General features: G+C 33.3%; 1 protein-coding gene across 2 annotated transcripts in view; it reads left to right on the top strand.

Moving 5' to 3' along the window:
• Nucleotides 1-17,549, top strand: part of CRISPLD1 (cysteine rich secretory protein LCCL domain containing 1) — a 30,855-nt gene extending 13,306 nt beyond the window's left edge. The window contains exons 2-14 of one of the 2 annotated variants that reach the window (XM_054595907.1): nucleotides 2,086-2,204; nucleotides 2,555-2,687; nucleotides 3,681-3,796; nucleotides 4,499-4,599; nucleotides 6,272-6,412; nucleotides 6,580-6,640; nucleotides 6,750-6,816; nucleotides 7,018-7,148; nucleotides 9,040-9,083; nucleotides 9,178-9,250; nucleotides 12,696-12,771; nucleotides 14,934-15,064; nucleotides 17,498-17,549. In XM_054595907.1, coding sequence (XP_054451882.1) covers nucleotides 2,086-2,204; nucleotides 2,555-2,687; nucleotides 3,681-3,796; nucleotides 4,499-4,599; nucleotides 6,272-6,412; nucleotides 6,580-6,640; nucleotides 6,750-6,816; nucleotides 7,018-7,148; nucleotides 9,040-9,083; nucleotides 9,178-9,250; nucleotides 12,696-12,771; nucleotides 14,934-15,064; nucleotides 17,498-17,549 — 1,245 coding nt within the window. Of the gene's footprint in view, nucleotides 1-2,085; nucleotides 2,205-2,554; nucleotides 2,688-3,680; nucleotides 3,797-4,498; nucleotides 4,600-6,271; nucleotides 6,413-6,579; nucleotides 6,641-6,749; nucleotides 6,817-7,017; nucleotides 7,149-9,039; nucleotides 9,084-9,177; nucleotides 9,251-12,695; nucleotides 12,772-14,933; nucleotides 15,065-17,497 lie in introns of those variants that run through there. The other variant, XM_054595908.1, reaches the window with a different exon arrangement.
• The last annotated feature ends 4,578 nt before the right edge of the window (nucleotides 17,550-22,127 follow it).

Genomic DNA, 22,127 nt, shown 5'->3' with positions numbered 1-22,127 from the left:
AATATCAGCTAGTTTTGCTACTTTTAAGTTTTTAGGTACATGTAAATATATATTTTTGTATTTTTGCTAGATAATAAAGATGTACTATATTAAGAGTATATTCTAATTTTTGGCTTTAAAACAGGAATTTGTATATTTCAGATTCACAACTGAATAAGAATGTTTATTTATAAAAAATTATATGAACAAATAAACAAACTTCCCACCTACCCCCACATTCTTTCTTTCTCACCCAAGTGTCTTTTCTTTTCAGCCTAGTCATGATCAGGCTTCTGCCATCCTTTAAAAATGAAAGCCCACAAACAATTCTCCCTAAACCCTGGCATCTTATCTTTTTAAGCTTCTGTCCCCTCTCTTTTCTTTTTCTCTAAAGTATTATTAACAAAGAAGTCATACTTGCTGTCCTGCTTTCTCTTTCCTGTCACTTTAACCCTCTGTGTTCCTGTTTCTCTATTTAGCATTGAGCGGAAATTGCTCTTAATCATGGATGAGTACTTAGCAGACCTCATCTTACTTGACTGTTCTCTGCCATTGACCTCGTGGCCCGCTGTCACTGAAATCTCTTGTCCATTCACTTCTATAATTTAATCCTTCTTCAGTTTTCCCCGAATGTATTTGATTCCATTTTTCCTAGTTTATTTTACTAACTCATTGTTTTTACTCCCCTTCAATTTTGATATTCCAGAGTTTTCTTTTAATTTCTTTTCTCATTCTCTGTCATCTTCCTGAAGAAATCTATCTCTGAATGAGTAACTTCAAAATTCATATGTTCTAAGCATAACCCAGAACCCAGTCATGTACTTTTACTCTCTATTTGACATGTCTAGTGCATGTAACACAGACACCTCACCCCTACCCCTTGAAATGTGCATAGAAATACATAAACATTTTCACTACAACCTATTTCTCTTACTGTATTTTCTTTTTTCTGAATTTGGTAAACTCATCAAGTCTACACGTTTTTCCCCCTTCACCACCTACCAAATTCTGTCATCCATCAAGTTCTAGGAATTTAAATTCATAAACTGCAGTTTAGTCTGTCTGTCCTTTCAGTCTCCTTGCTGTCACATTAGGTTGTGTTCTCACATTCTTGTTCCAGGACTGTTTTCCTCTCCTCTTCACATGCCCAGCATCCTGTATTGTGCCAAGACCAAACCCCATTCTACTTAACTCTGTGTTTTTACCACCACACCAATACATTGTCTCTTTATCAGATTAATAAATTGAATATTAAACCCAAGGTAGGCAAAGTCACTTCAGTAATAATTTTGGAATTTTAAATATTTCTTTACAAATTATTTTTAAAGTATAGTTCATTGAATTTGTATAGAAAATGCATATATATTTTTACAGGATTCAGACTCATTAATCATTTAGGTATTCAACAAACATTTATAAACTGCCTTGTGTGTACCACACAGAAAATAGGCCAAAGACACCATCATGACTGAAATAATTGCTCCAAGCAACTCACAGTCTCAAGAAAGAGATAAACATGTACACAAATACTAACACTGCAGTGTAATAACTACTAAACAAAGGAGTATAACAAAGCTTCAGGAGCCCCAAGGAGGGAACAGCTGGCATCTGAGAGAATTGAAAAAGGTGTCAAGAATGTGTTACATAAAGCTGGTCTGTGAAGGAAGAGTAGGAGTCTGTCTGACAAATAATTGGGAGAAGGATGTTCTGGGTAAAGGAAACACTGCTAGTGAAAACAAGGAATAGCAGTTTGGGATAGGGAACAGTGGGACCAAGGATCTTGGAATTCACATATATGGGCATTTGTTGCATGTGTTCAGACAGAAGAATCACTTTAAGTATACTTGTATTCACTTACATAATTCTAAACACTTGTTATAGCAGATTGAAGGGGATGAGAGATGAAGCAAGGAGATTAGGTAGGAGGCAAGTCCAAAAATCTTGGTGAGAGATGGTAGGAACCCAGACTAAGATCTTCTCTTTATAAATAAGTAAGAAGGGAGAAAAACATAAGAACTGAGAAACACTGTATTTCAAAGAAATTTCCAAACTCTGCACATACATTAAATGTTTGTATCTGTATTTTGTTTTTGTTTTAAACTATAGACATGGGATGTCGAGCTAGAAAGATCTGCAGAATCCTGGGCTGAAACTTGTTTGTGGGAACATGGACCTGCAAGCTTGCTTCCGTCAATTGGACAGAATTTGGGAGCACATTGGGGAAGGTAGCATAAAATGTAACACTTTGTTTTTGAAAACATGTTTGAAATGAAATGCTTATTTATTCATGTTGTACATTTTCAAAGGCTCAGTGCCTGAAATTTATTTTGTAATTTTAAATATTGAGAACAAGCAATCATACCAACATGAACAATAAAAAATAACTATACAAGAATGATAAGCAGTATTAGAGGCTTTTTTTGTTTTCAATCATTGATATAATAGTAATGGACATAAGTATTTAAGATTAATAACCTACACAAAAATACCTCTACCCTTCGTTATCAATCTATTTGCAATATTTGGTTTTAAATTTTCTCCAACTTGTTCTTTTTGGTTATTTTATTTCAAATAGGTATAGGCCCCCAACATTTCATGTACAAGCATGGTATGATGAAGTGAGAGACTTTAGCTACCCATATGAACACGAATGCAACCCATATTGCCCATTCAGATGTTCTGGTCCTGTATGTACTCATTATACACAGGTATATTTTGGGTATCTTATACTTCATTTCTCTAAGTTGAGTTTCTGTAACTATGGGAAAACTTAGGCTACTGAACTTGTATGTCTTTTATTATGGTTACTAATTATTTAGTTTTGGTTTATGTAGAATAAGCTTAGAAATGTCTATAAACAGTAAAAGTAATGATCAGAAAAAAAGTCCAAATATATATACTTAAATGGTATCATTGCAATGATTTTACACATGAAACTTTTTTAATATAACCCCGATAAATGCAAATGGGGAGAAATGTACTATTTTCAAAATCAAGTGTCATTATTTTTTATTTTCCAGACAATAAAAATATAGTTTTATTTGCCAATGATATGCAATGTATTTACATGTATGCAGCACTTTTTTAAATTTAATGTTTAAATTTGGTATTGGCTATGTTTTAACTTTGAAATCACACAACTGAAGGCAGATTCAATGAGATAAAGCTCACCACAGACCTGAGTTTCCAAAACATCTATGACTGAGTATTAGGGAATACAAAGCAGACAGATTGTTCTACATGTCTTTGAGTGTGACAAGATTAAGGTTATTTTTGAACTCCCTAATGACAATTGGAACAATGAAAATATCACATTGTATGAGGAATTTGAACACCTAAATTTTTGTTCCAAAAGCTTTCTGTTCAAGATGAGAAATTCTGTACCTTTGTTATGTAAATTTCTTTGTAGAAATATGAACACAAAATTTAGGTTAGTAAGGTGATAACTTTGAATTATTGAGTAAATTTGTATTTTGAAGATGCTTACATTTTATAGCTAGGCCAAGTTATTGAGCTGTAGATCTATGATTTTAATTGAATTAAGCACTTCCCAAAGTCTCAGGAAAAGTATCCTCTTTCACATTGCCTCGTTTCAACATGTGTATTTCTCAAGTTCAGTTTTATACATTTTTCTCTTCAATATATTGTGCCTTACTTCATCTCAACTTCCATTTTCTGAGCCTTTCTTTTTTCTAATGTAGGTTGTGTGGGCCACAAGTAGCAGAATAGGCTGTGCCATTAACTTGTGTCATAACATGAATATCTGGGGCCAGATATGGCCCAAAGCTGTCTACTTGGTGTGTAACTATTCCCCAAAGTAAGTAGATAAAACACTACTTTCACATGTAAATTTTTCTTATTAATATAAAAATTACTTTACAATTCTGATTTTTTCTAATTTTCAATGTGTATTGTTGAATAAAGGATATGGTTTTTACCTAGTTTATGTAATAGACAATAATTATGATTGCCTGATGCATAAAATCAGTACTTAAAATGAATTAAAAATATGATCTTTTTAAAGACAGGAATACTATGTATGCCTTCAGTTTTACTCGATGCACTATTATATTGCATAAATATGCAATAATTTTGATTTATTAGATATAAACAACTATACATTAATTGAGAAATTCATTTTACCTATGTAAATACCAGTCAAATGGTTACATTGAAAATATTACTCAATCATATGTCGGGTCAAAGCTAAGTCTAAAATCTGTTTTTATTAAAAAACATGGAACATGAATGAATATCCCATAGCAGTGTTTGGTGCTCTGCAAAAGTTTGGTCTGGTAATTTTTAACAGTATGAATAACAAATTATTTAGTATATTACAAAAGAATGAGGCAACAATTTATACTTAAACCTAGTAAACAAAAAATTAAAGATATAAATTTCTTAAATCTATGCCTCAAAACTCATCACTTAGGAGATTCTTATACAGTAATATTTTGCAACATCTTAATAAATGATGCTGTTAGACTATCTCTTAAAAGAGTGCTCGTTTTTCTTTGAGGGGGAACTGGTGGGGCCACGCTCCCTACAAACATGGAAGACCCTGTTCCGCTTGCCCACCCAGCTTTGGAGGAGGCTGTAGAGAAAATCTATGCTACAAAGGTATGTGCTATTGTGCCATGCTATTTAGTTTGATTAATATTTTAATCTAACTCATGCACTTCTGTTTTAAAAAACATGTGCATTTAATTATCTGAAAACTCTCTAGAGCTCTATTTCAAATATTCTGAAGAAACCATTTAGAATATTTAAAAATATATTTACACTTTTAATGCCTTTTAGACCAATATGTATTTAAAGGAAAATTTCATCATTATTCCATATAACTTCTAATTGTACTTGGAATTTATCCCAGAGTGACAACTATATTTACATTCTTAAAGGCCATCTTCATATATTGTTTACTGGAGTTATTTCTAAAACCAATCGTTGTTGAAGGATTTAGCAATTTAACACAATTTAGTTTTAGAACTTTAAAAGTTTAAAATAAAATATATTATTTTAAAAGTCAAAATAATATAATGCTTACTTGAACCATGCTGAATGAATTGTACTGATTCTCTGCCTCTCACTGTAGAGTATACAATTTCTCACACCAAAATAATAAAAAAGTATAATAGTGTTGTAAAACTGTTGTAAAGGTAGTATTCTCAAATGCATTTGATGTCCTAAAGGTAAATACAAATATGGTGTCCTATCTATAGCACATGAAGTTAAAATGTATGTGACAGAGCTTTGTGAAAGTCATCAAGCTTCTGTTGGGCATCCATCCATATGAACATTTTTTACTTTCTTGTACTTTTTTTGTTAATGATGTTTAAATGAAGATTAATGCAGGCCACGTATATTAGAAACTCTAAGAATTAATGTATTCTTTTTTCAGAACTCATAAGGCAATGGGCCTTTTTCCCCCCTTAGTGACTCAGTGCTCATTAAGACAAGAACTGACCATATATTTCACTCTGTTACCTGAGCCACTTTTAATTCCTGGAAGCATTTTTCATTGTGTGTGAGTCTCTTTTCATCCTCTTTACACCCAAACCTCCAACTTACTTGCCCCATTCACCAATGGCCCCTGTGTTTTACTTTAACCTGACTTGATTCTGACTTCCTTTTTCTAGGTTCTGCATCCTCAGACACGCATGAAAATAACACAACTCCCCAACACATGCCAGTGTCAAGCTCTTGATATAGTTCAACCTGGAAATAATGTTAAATTCAAAATTTAAAATTATTTTTCATTGTCAAGTTTAAATTTCTGTGCATTGAATTTCCTTCTGAAAAGGAAAAACCTTTTCAGGAAAATTGACATTGTAATAAATAACAAAGACGTGTCAACCTTTCCTTAGGCTGAATTTCCTTATGGGAGAATTTTAAATGTGATTCTCCCAAAAATATTAAGGATATGATTTCATTTGGGAAAACAGATTCAAATTCACTAAACCTTGACTTGATTAGATCACTGTGGAGACTTCATGTTGTCATTCTGAAAACCAACCATTGATAACGTTAAAATACAAGCAAAGTTTAGATATGACTCAGTTTAACATTAGCCAAAGGGTAGCATCAATAAACCAAGGACTCGAAGCTTATGTGTTTTTCACTTGCTCCAATGTAGTGCATAAGAGCACCTCCTTAAAACTGATGCCAAAAAACAATTCTGATTTTTTTTCTAGTTTTAAATGTTAAACAGGAATATAAAGATTTGGCATTAGTTGACAATTTGTGTGCATTTAAATAGATTCATATTTTTTAACTCCATTTTCTCTAACAGAAGGATCAGACAGGTATTACACTCCTCGAGAGGAAGAAACCAATGAAATTGAACGGCAGCAGTCACAAGTCCACGATACCCATGTCCGGACAAGAGCAGATGATATTAACACAAATGAAGTCATAAGCACGCAGCAAATGTGTAAGACTTCTGCATTATTTACAAAAATGTTAAGGCTAACATAGGTGGGATATCCATCTATATTTTATTAGCTTTAATATTTTTAGAATGGCAAAAGCTTGGCATTAGACTGAATGTGAAGAATTATACAGCTTTTACATTACCTAAATTAACTTTTTTTCTTTTAGCCCAAATTGTTTCTTGTGAAGTAAGATTAAGAGATCAGTGCAAAGGAACAACCTGCAATCGGTAATATTTATTATCATTCTCAAAATTAACTGACAAAATATAGGAAATATTTTTAGTTTATGTTGACATTCAGAGAAAGTAAATTTTGTCCCCATTTCCTTTCACTTAGATATGAATGCCCTGCTGGCTGTCTGGATAGTAAAGCCAAAGTTATTGGCAGTGTATACTATGAAATGGTAAGTATTATAAATACAATTATTTAGGGATAGTTATTTCACATTATACTTGATGCTTTTAGTTTGAAAAATAATTTATTTAAGTATAGATATTTTGCTCAGAAATGTTTGTCTAATTTAAAGTCATATAAATAGCAACTAGCTGTATTTTATGCAGAACTCTAATATTGTAATGTCTTTTCCCCCCTCTTTTTCACCAAGCAATCCAGTATTTGTAGAGCTGCAATTCATTATGGTATAGTAGACAATGATGGTGGTTGGGTAGATATCACCAGACAAGGAAGAAAACATTATTTCATCAAATCCAATAGAAATGGTGTTCAGACAATAGGGTAAGTACCCAAATGATCTTTTGGACTAGATGATTTCAAATTGTAACAATGAGATAGGTTCTTTTGGGGCAAAGAATAGAATTTATAAAGAGAGAAGGTGGTAATTTTCAAGGCTCATTTTGGCTACATTTCCATAAACAAAAAGAAGAAAAAGCACCTAAATTAAAGAGGTTGCTGAAACTCCAAATTTTCTAGAGTTTCCTCAAGAATTTACAAATTTTCCGTTATTTCCAATGTGAACCAATAAACTTTTCAGCTGTAACAGAAAATACTGCAGAGAAGATTAATTGATTTGTGTATTCTACTTGTCCTGTTAAGGGAGAAGAGCTTATTTCCTGCAACAGTAACTTTATTAATAAACTCAGATTAGTGAGTAAAAGAGCATTTTGAAAAGTCACTAAGCATGTAGTACATCACCTTTCTTTTGTTCATTTAAATGTAATTTAATCCAACATAAAAGCATTGATTACCTTTAAAATGTTCTCATGTTAAAAATACTAAATATTTTATGGAATATATATATAGATGTATATTTTGATGTATACTCTATTAAAAGTAGAAAAATGAGGATTTTTGAAATATTTTGTAGTGTCTCTTCTGTGTGAAAACATAAACATCACTGAACTTCATTTGGAATGCTTTTTCTTAGGAAATGTGACATAGTTTCTTTAGTAAATATACAGTTACATGAAAATTCACAGTAAAGCTGGAACTCATAATGATAATAATTTATTAAAAACTCTTGCAAATTTGTGGAATCATCTCCTTTACATACAGTTTTGATCAAAGGCTTGACATATGGTTTTCAGCTGTTAGTCATTACTCTCAAGTAAAAGCTTCATAGACACACTATTAACTGATTCATTTAGCAAATATTTATTAACTTCTTTGAATAAATAATAAATATTAGTTATCAGTTTCAGTAAGCCAAACACTGAATTTTAGATTAAAAAACAGTTATCTTATTATTTATTTTTTCGCTTTCTTTTTGATTATGTTCATTATGGAAATTCTCTTGAAATGAGAAAGGTGTGTCATATTAAAGTACCATCAGAAATAAGCCTTACCTTGTGCAATAAATGACTTTCTGAAAATCTGGAAATAGATAAACCAATGAAATTTTTGATAGTCCTACTTTCCTGTTTTTTACTAATGCGTATAATGAAGAAGTGTTCACTCATCTATTGTAGACATTTTACTACACACTAGGGGAATTAAATAATGCACACTGCTATGAGGTACTTATTATTTAGTATTTTTACATTACCTTCTATTTACTAATTGTAAAAGATTAAGTCATCTGGTTCTATGGTGTCAGGGAATTAGTATATTAAGAGTTTTAACTTTAATAGGAAACAAATGTATAGATATAAATATGTACTGTTTTATGTTATCCATAAGTTTTTGAGATTGATAATGAAGAGATCATCCTCTTATATTATGAATGGTATTGCTCTGGCCAGGTGGCTCAGCTATTTGGAGCATGGTCCCATGCACCAAGAGGCTGTGAGTTCAATTCCTGGTCAGGGCACATACCTAGGTTATGGGTTAGATCCTTGGCCTGTCTCTATTTCTGTCTCTGTCTCTCTCTCTCTCCCCCCCCCTCCCCATTCCCCTTTTCCCTCTCTCTAAAATCAATAGGCATATTCTTGTGTGAGTATTAAAAAATAATAAAATAAAATAAGAGAATGGTATTGATTTGGGTCATACTTGAAGGTAATATGGATGTAGCATAAAGTAGACTATGTATTATTATATTACTGCTTATTTAGACATTTAAATAAGAATGTTTAAGAAAAAAAAGTGTTCCTAGATGTAAAAAAATACCAGAAATTATGTAGACGATGATACTTAGAAGAAAACAGTTGACAATTTTTGTTTTCATCTGCAGCAAATATCATTCTGCTAATTCCTTCACAGTCTCTAAAGTAACAGGTTAGCACTTTTTTTCATCTTACATTCTTACTACTGTGTTGCATGTTATTGTTTCCAAAGAACTTGCCCCTTGTTTTCTGCTTGAATTCTGTAGTTCAGGCTGTCACTTGTGAGACAACTGTGGAACAACTCTGCCCGTTCCATAAGCCAGCTTCACACTGCCCAAGGTAATATTTTCTATGTTATTACTCTCTTACCAGTGAACATGTAAGGGGTTCTTATCCTGTGATAACTGGTTTTGCCTGAAATTCTAGTGTCTCTAGGGTTCATAGGGATGTAATCTCAAATTATTAAGCAACAGGGAGTCGTGGCCATCACAAACTCCAGGCGGTCCAGGCATTGTTAGTGTTCTTTCTCCAAATGCCAAGGACCCTCTGCTGCTCCATGGTAGCTGGGCTCATGCCTATAATCTGTATATTCACGTGGGCTGTGCGAGTTCCGTCTTCATCTGCTCGGGATGCTATAAGCACAGACCAAATATCTTTTATTATAACAGTGTAATCTGTTACCACAGCTTCACTCACTATGCTCTTACTAGGTTTACAGATTTAATTAAAATCAAGGTGTGTTTTATAATCTTAGAAAATTATGCGGAAGTGTTTTCAGATAACTCAAACCCCTATACTTACAGATTATATTTTTATGTAGAGAAAAACATATTGCTCGCTGAAGCTGGGAAATTTTAGCATTGTGATACAATAAAAAAAAGAAAAATTTTAAATTTTTCATTTATACATTTATCAAATACCTACAATACCAGTATTATGCTAGACCCTATGCCAGCCATGTGACACGGTTTATGAGAACCAACTAGTAAGAATCACACTGAAACATATCTGTAGAACAGTAGCAATCTTGTTTCAAAAGGAACAGATCATTCAAGTAAAATATTAGTAAATAAGTTTCTCTTTCTCTGCTTACTTCAGGAACAGAAATATGAGTACCTACCCCCAAAAGGGAAGTGATACAACTTTTTAAAATTTGACTTTCACTGTCACCAATTTAACAAATCAGTGGAAATAATGATTTATACATAATTTTGACCTTAATTAGTTTGGAAAGCTCCCTCCTCCCATTTTTTTATAGACCAATGAAGCAAAGGTTTTCTTTTCTTTCCCTCATATAAATTTTTTAATAGTTTCATAAATTAGTTCATAATGGTATTTATATGACATTTTATGACTTTTAAGGAACTATATTGTCAGTGCATTTGTTTTAGAATTTTATATCACTTAATAAGTTGAGGAATAAATCTATTCAGGGGATTAAATGCCAAGAGCAGATAAATTAAAGGATATTAAATGATGATGAGGATGAAGAAACAAGATTCACCTGGACATCGTGTTCTTGAGAAACTGGTTCTATAGCTAGCAGATCAGCCCAAAGTAAACTGTTTCTCATATTTAGTATCATAATGTTGTAAATAATGTATGCCTGTGCCTGTGTGTTCATTATTGGCAATCTTATCCTGTTTTACCTGTATCTATAAACAATTATGTTTTTCAAACGTATTGCATGTTCACAGTGTATTAAAATCCTCCCATCAGCATGTTCATTAAAAACTTAAAAGCAATTTGTAGATAAAAGAACATTTTTATTAGATCGCTATCTACATTCTAAGTAGCAGCAAGGTGTTAAAACCAGAGATTAGAATACAAACAAGCAAAAACTTCCTTCAGTTTTTCTTTGTCTAGAAATCACAAAAGTAAAAACTAACCCATTTTGAAGCTACTGATCTTGGCCTTCCACAAACCAACTATTAAATAAGGTCAAAGTAGAACCCCATGCAGTGTGATCCTAAGGGTAGAGCAGGTAGCTTTTCCACCATGGGGTGGTCACTGAACATTCAACAGTTCTCAAATACAAGGAGAAAACTTTACAGTCAATGGGGACACCCTTCCTCTTACAGAAACACCCAATAGCATATTTACAGAACTCAAATGTTTAGTTCAAAGTTATCATTTATTACTTATATGTAAACGGTTCTGGTTTAGATTTATAGGAAGTATATAAGCATTCTAGGTTGTCCAGTATTATACATATTTTAGAAAAAACTTTTAAATAAGAAATGTAGTCATTTCTTAAATGTTTCGATTGGTAAATGTAGTTGCCATTGAAGTTTTTAGAGGAGTTTTCGGAAAATCATCAATGCCTTCATGAAAGAATGGTTTTAATCATTTTGTTGATATATAAAGTGAATTGTGTTTTCTCCACTTTTATGTATGAAAGAGAGACAGAGAGAAGGGAAGGGAAAATAAGCTCAGAAGAATCAATTGGTTTTAAAAAAGTGGGTGCCATTTGACAGCTTCTTAAACTCTGGGAGTGGGTTGTTTTTAATATCATGAAATTGACTGAACAGTGATATTAGACCCTATTTTTAAACAAAGAAACTTTCGGGCCTTTTTAAAAATGACTAAGCCAATCAGATATTAGTAAGGCAGGCTGTAGGATATCTGGAGAAAGAACATTCCATGCAAAGAGCGTGAAGGCCCAGAGGCATAATCGTTAGACCAATGTGACTGTATCTGGGTGAGAACGTGGAAGAGTAAGATATAAGGCCAGAGAGGAAATGGGAGGAGAAAACATGCAGGGCTTATTGACCACTGCATGGATTTTATTATTCTGAGTGAGATGGAAAGCCCCTGGAGTATTTGGCACAGAGGAATGTTATGACTGGACTTTTGTGCTTCCATATAAGTGTGTAGAAAAAAGTAAATTGGAGGAGGCAAAGTAGAAAGCAGGGAGGTTATAGGAGAACCTTTTGCAGTAAGTCAGACGTCAGGTGACAGAGTCCAGAGTTACAGTGATGAGGTGCCTAGCAGTGATCTGATTTTGAATATATTTTAATTTAGAGTCGGTAGAAATTGCTGGTGAGTGAAATGTAAGGTGTGAGATAAGAGAAAGGATTTTGGATAGAATAAAAATTTTTTGGCTTGAGCACATGGAATGATGGTGCTCATCATTCCATTTATTGCAGGAAGGCTACAGGAAGAACCTATTAGGGGGCTGGGGGTGGAGATTAGGAATTTTCATTCAAACATACTATGTTTGAATTTATTAGATCTAAGTGAAGGCACAGAATAAGCCATAGGATGCACAAATTTATTATTAAATAATAACTTAATTATGATCTCAACTATAGATGTAAAGTTGGAGATCAACAGTTTATAGATGATAATGAAAACCATGAAACTGGATGAGATACCTGAGATGTGAGCACAGAGAAAAGAAACTATGAGATATATGAGCTGAACGGGGATTCAAATTTTCCATGTTACCTGTTCAGTAAATTCTTCACACACATTGGGTACCAAATACCCAGATACTTAAAGTTACTTCCTGCTCCCTCTTTCTGCTTTGAGTCCCTATATTAGAAAGCTTTCTGGTTAAAAGGAAACACATTTGTGCCAAAAGCTGGAAATGGATAGGACAGGCAGAAGCAATTGTGTCCAGTGCGTAGCTTTTACAGTTGACCTATCTGAGAAGAGAAAAAAATCAGGAGGGCTTACAATGCTGAGTTTACTTTTGTGTTTGCATGTCTGTAGTCTTGCTCATAAAAAAGATTGAAATAACCAGCTACTTAGTATTTATAAATATGTGTTTATTTTTCAGAGTATACTGCCCTCGCAACTGTATGCAGGCAAATCCACATTATGCTCGTGTAATTGGAACTCGAGTTTATTCTGATGTAAGTATTCTAATATCTGCATTTCTCAGCACTTGTGTGTGATGCATGTGTGTATGTGCATAAAATCCATAGACTCCATATACACACATTTAAATGTGCATATGTACATTTATATGCAGTAGTCCTCCCTTATCCAGGGTTTTACTTTACATGGTTTCAGTTACCTGCAACCAACCACAGTCTGAAAATAGTAAAAGAAAAATTACAGAAATAAACAATTCATAAGTTTTAAGTTGCATGCTGTTCTGAATAGCGTGATGAAGTCTCGTTATGTCCTGCTGTATCTCATCTGGGACATGATTCATCCCTTTATCCAGCATCTCCATGCTGCAGATGCTGCCCTCCCATTAGTCACTGTTACCACATCAACTGTCATGGTATTATGGTACTTCTGTTCAAGTCACCATTACTTTACTTCATGATGGCCCCAAGGGCGAGAGTAGTAGATGCTGGCTGTTCAGGCATGCCAAAGAGAAGATATAAAGGGCTTCCTTTAAGTGAAACATTGAGTACAGTACAGTAAGAGAGTCTAAAGGGAGGGGAGAAGAGAGAGAAAGAGAGACTGCAACCACATTTACGTAACTTTTATTACAGTATATTGTGATAATTGTTCTATTGTGTTATTATTGCTGTGAATCTCTTACTGTGCCTAATTTATAAATTTAACTTTATCATAGTGTTCATATACAGGAAATATATAAATTATTTAGGGTTTGGTATTGCCTGCTCTTTCAGGCATCTGCTGGAGGTCTTGGAACAGTAGCCTTCGTGGATAAGGGGAAACTACTGTACAGAATAAAGAAACAGATTCTCGCTGATATATGAATTCTCAGAAGAATGAAGAATTCTTGGGAAAAATGCTGATAATATGTTTTTAATGGAGCAAGATAAATACTGAAATGTGTATAAAATTATTTTTAATTTCATTTGTTATGATCCATAATGGATACAAACATTAATTCAGCAAGAGCCTTTAACTGATGAATAAAATGCCTCCTAACAGTAAGGATATGAGGTTTTAGATATATGGCATTTTGTGATAGAGCAAAACACGGAAAGGATAAACCAGCTTAGAATTCTGGCTCTCTGATCTAATAAACACTGGCATTTGGGCTCTCTGATCTAATAAACAGAGCACAGTAATAAAGCAAGGTCATGTAAGATGCATATGCTCATGTGAACCTCCAAGAGCCCGTTAACCCACTTACATGGGCATGGAGATAAGAAAAGAGCACGCCAGTGGGGTCAGAAAAAATTCGTGGGGAAATGAGGCGGATCACTTCGCACTGAAACAGTTCATGTTTCGTTTTATGGAATTTCCTTGGGCTGTACTCAGCTACTGACAAATTTCAGCAGAACATTTGGATTAAGTCAAATGTTAAAATCTAGGGAAGACATTTATGGGCCAAACGGAAAAAGTTGACTTCTAGAAGTCAGTGATTTTAAAAATGTGTCCGTGTTGAACCTGAAACAATAATTTTCTCCTCCATAGAAATTCCATTCAATTCAGATTACATAACTGGCACAATGTAATAATCACAGTAATTTGCCAGTACCTCACGTCAGACCATTCAAACCAGGGTGACGATAGACATTGCAAATCCAGGTGAAAGCCATGACTGTTCTTCATATTTTGGGGAGTAGAGGGAGTTACTCTTTTGGGCAAAATTTCTCTGAGGAGGTTATATTTGTTTAATAGGGAAAAACTCCCAATTTAATATATATTCTTGTATTCTGGAAAAGGGGGCATAGAGATATACAGAGCCATGTTTATCTATTTATAAGTCAAAACTGAACATTAGGTCAGAGTGACTCCAGTAGGGACTAGCAAAGGCTGAAACCTAATAATAACAGGAGCTAATTTGCATTTTATGACTTCAACAACAGAAAAATCCTGCTGTTTGGTTGGGCATGTGTTTGCTAGATTAGATGGTAAGGTGATCTTAGCACTGCAGCCACCCTTACGCCCTGCCGTCATACTTGCTCAGAAGTGGCTTTAACTTAGTGATTTTTGAAACATCTCTTTATGCACAAAACATCATCCTGTGGCTGCTCATTGAGAATCCATGTGGAGACATATCAGAGACTTCAGTCCAACAGAAGACTGAATTCCTGAGTTCAGCAGGAATTTCCTAACAGTAGGCTTTCCCTTGTCCCCTCAGCTGTCCAGTATCTGCAGAGCAGCAGTGCACGCTGGGGTGGTTCGAAACCATGGTGGTTATGTTGACGTTATGCCTGTGGACAAAAGAAAGGCTTACACTGCTTCTTTTCAGAATGGAATCTCCTCAGAAAGGTAAATTTAAAATTATATATATATAATATATATATATACACACACACACACATACACACACGCGCGCGCGCACACACACATATTCTATCCTTTTATGCTTACTTTACCACCAACTCACTTCTGTGTGGGTTTGAGGTTATGTGGCTAAGCTGGTAATTCCCTTGCTGATTGTAATAGTAGGTTTTCCAGGGATGGGAAAGGCTGTAGTACCAGAGGTGCCTGTCTCCTGTAGGCTTATAAAAATCAAAATGAAAATAGGATTACCAGTCAGAACCACTCTTTTGTTCATTGATCTTATAATAAGGAAATATGTTTTATCGTCTTTTGAATGTTTTAGGTTAAGTTTTTATATGTAATTCTTTTTAGGTGAGCAAGGCACTGACTAATTCTCTAATCCAGTTATTTGACAAAGTATTTGACAAAAACAATGAGTCTGATTTTCCCCAGAACCAAATTTTCTTTTTGATTGGATGTTGGGTGGCTAATATGATGTAAATGAACTCTTTCAGGTCATGTCATAGTATCTGGCTCATTAGTATTATATATTCTGTTGGCTTGAGAAAATGCATGTGGCTTACTTTATGAATCATTAATCAATGTTAATAGAAAAGAACCCATAGTGACTTTTTAAATCACTGGAACTTGTGAAAATAATAATAAGTCCCATATATTTCGTATAGATGCAGAAAAATCCCAGGCTTTTAGGTACTGAGTGAGTTCTTCAAATTGCTAATGGAAGGTTTACATTATGGTAAGATTTCTTTAAAGGAAAACAAAGGGTATGCCCTGCAGGGTATGTAGCTTGCCTTCCACATAACTATCCGGGTGTCATCGTCATAAAAAGAGAGATTTGTATTTAGCATCTGTTTTCAGATGAGACTATATTAACATGATTTCTCTACAACCTGGCTTATCTCCTTAAGTAGATATGATATATACAATAGGTTCTTGAGTTATAAGATTCTGATATACAGTTTTATAAGCTACACTGAGTAATGTGCGTTTACTTAAGAAAAGCCTATTTCTTAAATTTATTTTAAAAACAAGATGATAGGTGATAGCCTAAGAAAACAGAATAATTATTTTGAGAATCTGCTATGAATTTTTCAGATGCTCTGGGCACTTTAAGTATATTAGCTCAGCTCCACCAACAACCCTATAAAGTCAATTCTATAAACCCTAATTTATAGACATGTTAACTGAGACCCAAAGAGGTTAAGTGATGTGCTCCGGGCCATAAAAGTAGACAGTCTCAGAACTCAGATTCAAAAATCTGCATCTTCCCAATATTATCACTGTGTACAAAGAAAACACATTTCTAGAACTTAGTGAATCTATATCCTATAAATAAAACACATTTATAGTATTTAATCTGTGTGCTATAAATAAAATGGCTTCTGAGTGGCCATCTATTTGTGTAAAAAATCTGGCATGTATGTTTACTGTGTATGCACATTTGTGATATACTTTCTTCCCTTTAAATTTCTCCCTTTTTCTTGTACATGAATAAATATAGAAAAGGAATTGTACTTTGTCTCCCTCTTAGCATTTATTGTGTTAGTCCCTAATGCCTTTTTTATTATTAAGAAAATAAAACTTTATGCAAAACATGTAGACTTCAAAAGTGTAAATTTGATTAGAATAAATAATGACTAATGACATTAATCTGTTTTAAATTTTAGGCATTTAAACAAAATATACCTTGAATGATATTGCCAAATAACATAAAAGTAATTTAAGAAGGAGTAAAATGTATGATTCTGTATTGTTTTTAATTTGTTTTAAAATACCCCCAAAATAAGATTGAGTGCTGTGTGTGTATGTTTTCATTTTAATGAAAAAATTCTTAGGATCTTTCAGGTTTGACCATTACATTTTCTAAGATTTTTCATTAAATCATAAATGTTAAAAATATTAGTAAGTATGATAGCAAAAAAATGTAAATTTTGCCAGGCTTAGGAAATGATAATGTTAGTGCTCTAGAGTATTGCTTAAATATCACCATCTCTTTAAACTTGCAGTTAATTTTTAACCATGTCAGTCAGGAAGTAAACCTGGGTCTTAATATTGAATAGCAGCATCTCCACATTCCCCATGTAAAACTGAATTGCAGCTGCTAACTATGCTCTATTAGAATCAAAAGTGGTAATATGTGAAAACATGATCTGGAATCAGTGAAGTTTTCTGTAAAATATGATTTTACCACTATGCTCCTTAAGTTTCTTTAGTGAACTTGAAGCTCAGCACACAACCAAGATTTAAAGAACTAAGTTATCCTCACTCAAGCTTTCCAATAACTATAAATTACAGTAGCATAAGAAAGCTGGCCAGCTGGATTCATAGAGCTGCTTTTTTGAATGTAATAAAAAAGCATGAGTTATTTGAGGTATTATATGTGGAGATGACATCAATATACGTTTTGTATTTTTGCAGTTTACAGAATCCTCCAGGAGGAAAGGCATTCAGGGTATTTGCTGTTGTGTGAAATGGAACACTTGGAAGAGGATCGTAAAAACTATTCCAAATGCCATATTTCTGAAGTTTGTATAAAACTGTAACATTACTGTACAGAACATAGCAACTATTTTAAGCTCCCCCCACCCAAAGTGCCAACTACATATAAATCTTGACAGAGAAAGTCTGTAAAATAAAACATGGGACATTATTAGCTTTGGAAAAAGTAATGAATATGTAATGGTTTTAGAAATCCTGTGTTAAATATTGCTATATTTTCTTAGCAGTTATTTCTACAGATAATTACATAGTCATGATTGTTCAGCTTTTTATATGTCATATTACATGGTGCTTTGTATATGCCACTAATAAAATGAATCTAAATATTGGGTGTGAATGGCCCTCAGACAATCATCTGGTATATTTAAAAACAATAATGACAAAAATAATAGTTGTAAAAATGAAAGAAACCATATTATTACATTTTTCCGTGTTTAATATTATTCTGTTACCTACTCCAAATAATCTCAAATTGTTTTCCCCTTATTACCTGTATAGTTTTTGTCTTCCATTAAGATTAGGCATATAGGATATAAGTCCTGGTGCTATACTTCTTAATTTGTATAAAGTAATTCCTTAATATCCGAATGAATATGTTATAATGTTTGATTCCCTAGGAATGGCTTTAATAGTAAATGCAATGAAGTCAGAGCAGTGATAGGATGACATTCCTAGTGATTATGCAGTAAACAGAGAGGTGTGGGTGGGCAGCCAGATCTTTCTGCATATTGTTCATACTGATGTCACATCTTCTTTTGTATCCTGGCAAATACTCCTGCAGGCCAGGAAGTATTATAGCAAACCATTTAACAAAGATGAACTAATGTATTGCATCACCATTGCCACTGATTTTCTTAATGGGAAATGGCTGCATGTATAAATGTTGTCATATTATGGTACCTATAATGGTGACATATTTGTTTCTATGAAAAATGTATTGTGCTTTGAGACTAAAATCTGTAAAATGTTAATTTTTTTTCTGCTGGTGAATTTACTCTTTCTCGATAAACATATTAAAATAATCGTATTTCAAAGTATTATTTTCAGTCTCCTTTGCATCATCATTTTGATTTAGAATTCATTTTAAGTCTACAAAATTATTGCCTTCTAATTTGGGTTATTGACATGAACATAAGTAATGTCTTTAAAACCAAAAGTATGCAAAGTCAATCTGACTATTTGGTGTTTGTATGTGAAATGGAAAGCTGTCTTCTATAAGTTGCCATTACAGTATTTAAGAAAACCAAACTGACAACTCAGTGGCCACAGAAACCCCTCCTGTGTGGAGCCACGTTTTGCCACGAGACCGCTGAGAATTCTGGAGGAAATTCTTTTGCTTCATTTTATACCTCATGGTTATATAGTGCCAGAAAGAATCTGTAAAAATTAACCTAAAGCTTAATGGATTATGTAAGAATGCCTTACTACGAATATGTTGGTGAGGTTATCAAGCTGCACAATTAAACCCCTCCCACTTGATTAAAAAAACAAGAAAACATATACCATCTTATAAAATCATTTAAAGACCTCTGTATTCTTCTGTATTGCTTTTCTATGCTCTTCTACACAAGGTGTGATCTTGAGTGAGTTACTCAACTTCAATGCTTCAATCACCTTACCTGAAAAATGGAACAAATAATACCTCGTAGGATTGCTCTAGGAATTAATTGAGATATGCATAATGTATTTAAAAGAACATCAAACACATAATATGTTGTCAATATGTTAGTTTTTATCAACATCCTTATAATCGTTGTCATTTTTACCTTGGGTAAACTATGCACCTATTATACTACCCTACTTATCCTTCAGCACCTAACTAAATGTGAAATCCTCCAGGAATTTCCCTGTAATTATCCTGGTAATAGTTAAATAATACTCTTTAATAAGCCCTTTAAGTTTGACCATATTAACTTTTTAAACATTGCCTTATATTATGTTTAGTTCCTTAAACTTTAGGTTAAGCTCTATGAGAAGAGTAATTTTCTTTATTGATCTCTCTATTCCAGAGACTGATTTTTACCATCTATGTGTTGGGTCAATATTACCAATGTATATTCAATAATTTCTAATTGTATTCTTGATGACATAAGTAAGTATTATTGCATGTTATAACAGCAAAAGATACATTATTGTAGCTAATGAAAGTAGTAAATTGATAAACATTACAAATGTGTATTTTAAAAGGAGGTCAATACTTATAAAATACTATTGACATCTTTAATTTATTTTTCTTCTTACCAGACCACATTGTAATTATTTCTTTAATGTTTTGTATCTAATAAAAATTATTTGTGAATTTCAAGAAAGCAGAATTTTCCAAAAAATTTTCTCTCCTAATATGTAAGATAATTAGTATATTATAATGTATGCTTTTTTAATTTATATTGTATCTTGAAGTCTTGAATGTTTCTAGCATTTCTAATATTTTTTTAATGTGAATTCTTTTGAAGAGTGGGCTAAGCAAAGAAACAGAGCTATCCTTTGCAAACATAACAAATTTCAAATTGGAATTTAAGCTAATTTATTGCACAAGGAATTACATTGTTTAAGTTAACTTAAAATACTTACCTGAGGTGATACTTCAGCCCTGGCACCATAATATTCAGGAGCTGAAGAAATAGTTTAGCCAAATAATATGATCCTCTTTCACTAATTTGTTAGAATTAAAGGCTAAATCATATCAGTCTGAGATTTTTTGAAGGCAGGCAAACTTTTTAGAGCTCTACTGTTATGGTTGGCAATTAGATACTCTTTTTCTAATATCATCCATTTCCTATGTCATGTTCCACAGCATAATCAAGAGTGTAAAACAATACCGATAAGCCAACATCTTTGCACAAGGCTATTAAGTTATGAATACAAAATTTTCAATAATTACTAAAAATTTCTAATTAAAAACATAATTGTCAATTACATTTGTGACTACTGATGAAGATGAAAAGCAGAGAGCCTCTACAAGGCTGTATTTGACAAGCTCAGTTTTAAGAAGCAACATATATTTAAAAAGGAAGTAGAAATCAAGGATAAATACTTAGAAAAGTGCTAGAAGTGGTTAAAAATAATATTAGAAATGTAAAATTTCTAATTTAGGCTCATTAAACTCTTAAAGAGTTCAGGCTCATTGAACTCTTTACTTGCCTTAAAAGCAATATTTTTAAAATCTGAGTGAGAAAAACTTGGTTGGAAATAATATAATGAAAAACAAATAGCCCCTCCTGAAGCTTTCTGCTTTTATTCATTCCAAAAACACCGAGTTCCTACAATTTGCTTATGGACTGGCTGTTCACTGTAAATATGCTTATAAGCAAAAAATACCCTCTATCTATGAGTCTCTCTCTCTGTTGCTTGTTAGTTCAATTTGTTCATTTGACTTGTAGATAGACAGCAGGCTGACAGCTCTAGAAGGGGATCTGCTTGGGTGGAGGGATTGGACAAAAAAGAAAAAAGGAGAACTCATGAACATGGACAACACGGTGGCAATTGTCGGGGGTAGCAGGGTGGGTGGAGATGGAAGAGGGTTTAGGGAGGACAAAAGGTGATGGAAATGGTGAGACAAGATTATTTTTCCAATCTTATGTATTAGAACACAGATTCCAAAAGGTTAAGCAACATTGTCTAGGGTCTTGAGTTTGTCTAGGGTCTCCATTTACCTAATTCCAATGCCCATGCTCTTGCTATTAGGTCACCCCTGCCAGAAACTTCCCTGGAGACTGAATAAGGTCACTAATTTTTCCTCATGAGGTTGAGAAGTACTATTGTAGAAAATTTTATAATCCCCAACTATGCGAAAAATTTGTTAGATGTGGGAAGATCTACAGAAAAGGAATTAGTTTTCTTTAGAAATGGCCTGTAAGATAAAAAAGAACATTGGTTCAGGGAACACCAGAAATATATGAGGTTTATATTCTATAGATTTTGAGCTATTGGACTATTTTTTCATGACAGTAGATTAAATAGTTCCCCTCCTTCAATTCATTCAAAAGATAACAAAGAGGAAAAAGTATAACATACTCATAAAAGCATGAATATCCTGAAAATGGATGACTGTTGGGATCATAATGATGACTGATTCAGAGCACATGGACCCACAGTTCAGAGCCTGCACAAGAGAAGGCTGCTGTTGACAACAGGGCCTTTCTTAATGGTAGAGCCATAAATAAAAGTGATGGAAGTAAGCTTTCTTGCTTCCATTAAGTTGGCTTCCCCAATTTTATTCTTTACTCTCCAACCCTGGCCTGCCCACCTATCGTTTCTTAAATGAATCCAACTTATCAACATTTCACCACACACAAACCATGTTAAGTAAGACCCTTCTCATTCAGCAAACAGGTTATTAATAAGACATACTTATGTTAATCAAACCAGTTCTTCAAACTTACATGTGAACAGACAACAGGATCATCAGACATATGTCTGATATACACAGATACACAAATATCACATCAACTGACACCAGACAAAAACAAATATTTCAGAGAAAAGAAAAGTATGTCTAAAAAATATCATTAATATCCTCAAGAGGAGTTTGGAAGATATCATACCCATA

This window comes from Pteronotus mesoamericanus, unplaced genomic scaffold, assembly GCF_021234165.1.
Source record: "Pteronotus mesoamericanus isolate MK-2021 breed Mesoamerican mustached bat unplaced genomic scaffold, CSHL_Meso_final scaffold_54, whole genome shotgun sequence".
Lineage (NCBI taxonomy): Eukaryota > Metazoa > Chordata > Mammalia > Chiroptera > Mormoopidae > Pteronotus > Pteronotus mesoamericanus.
Note: the sequence above shows the minus strand (reverse complement) of the source record. Positions and strands in the feature narration are given on the sequence as shown.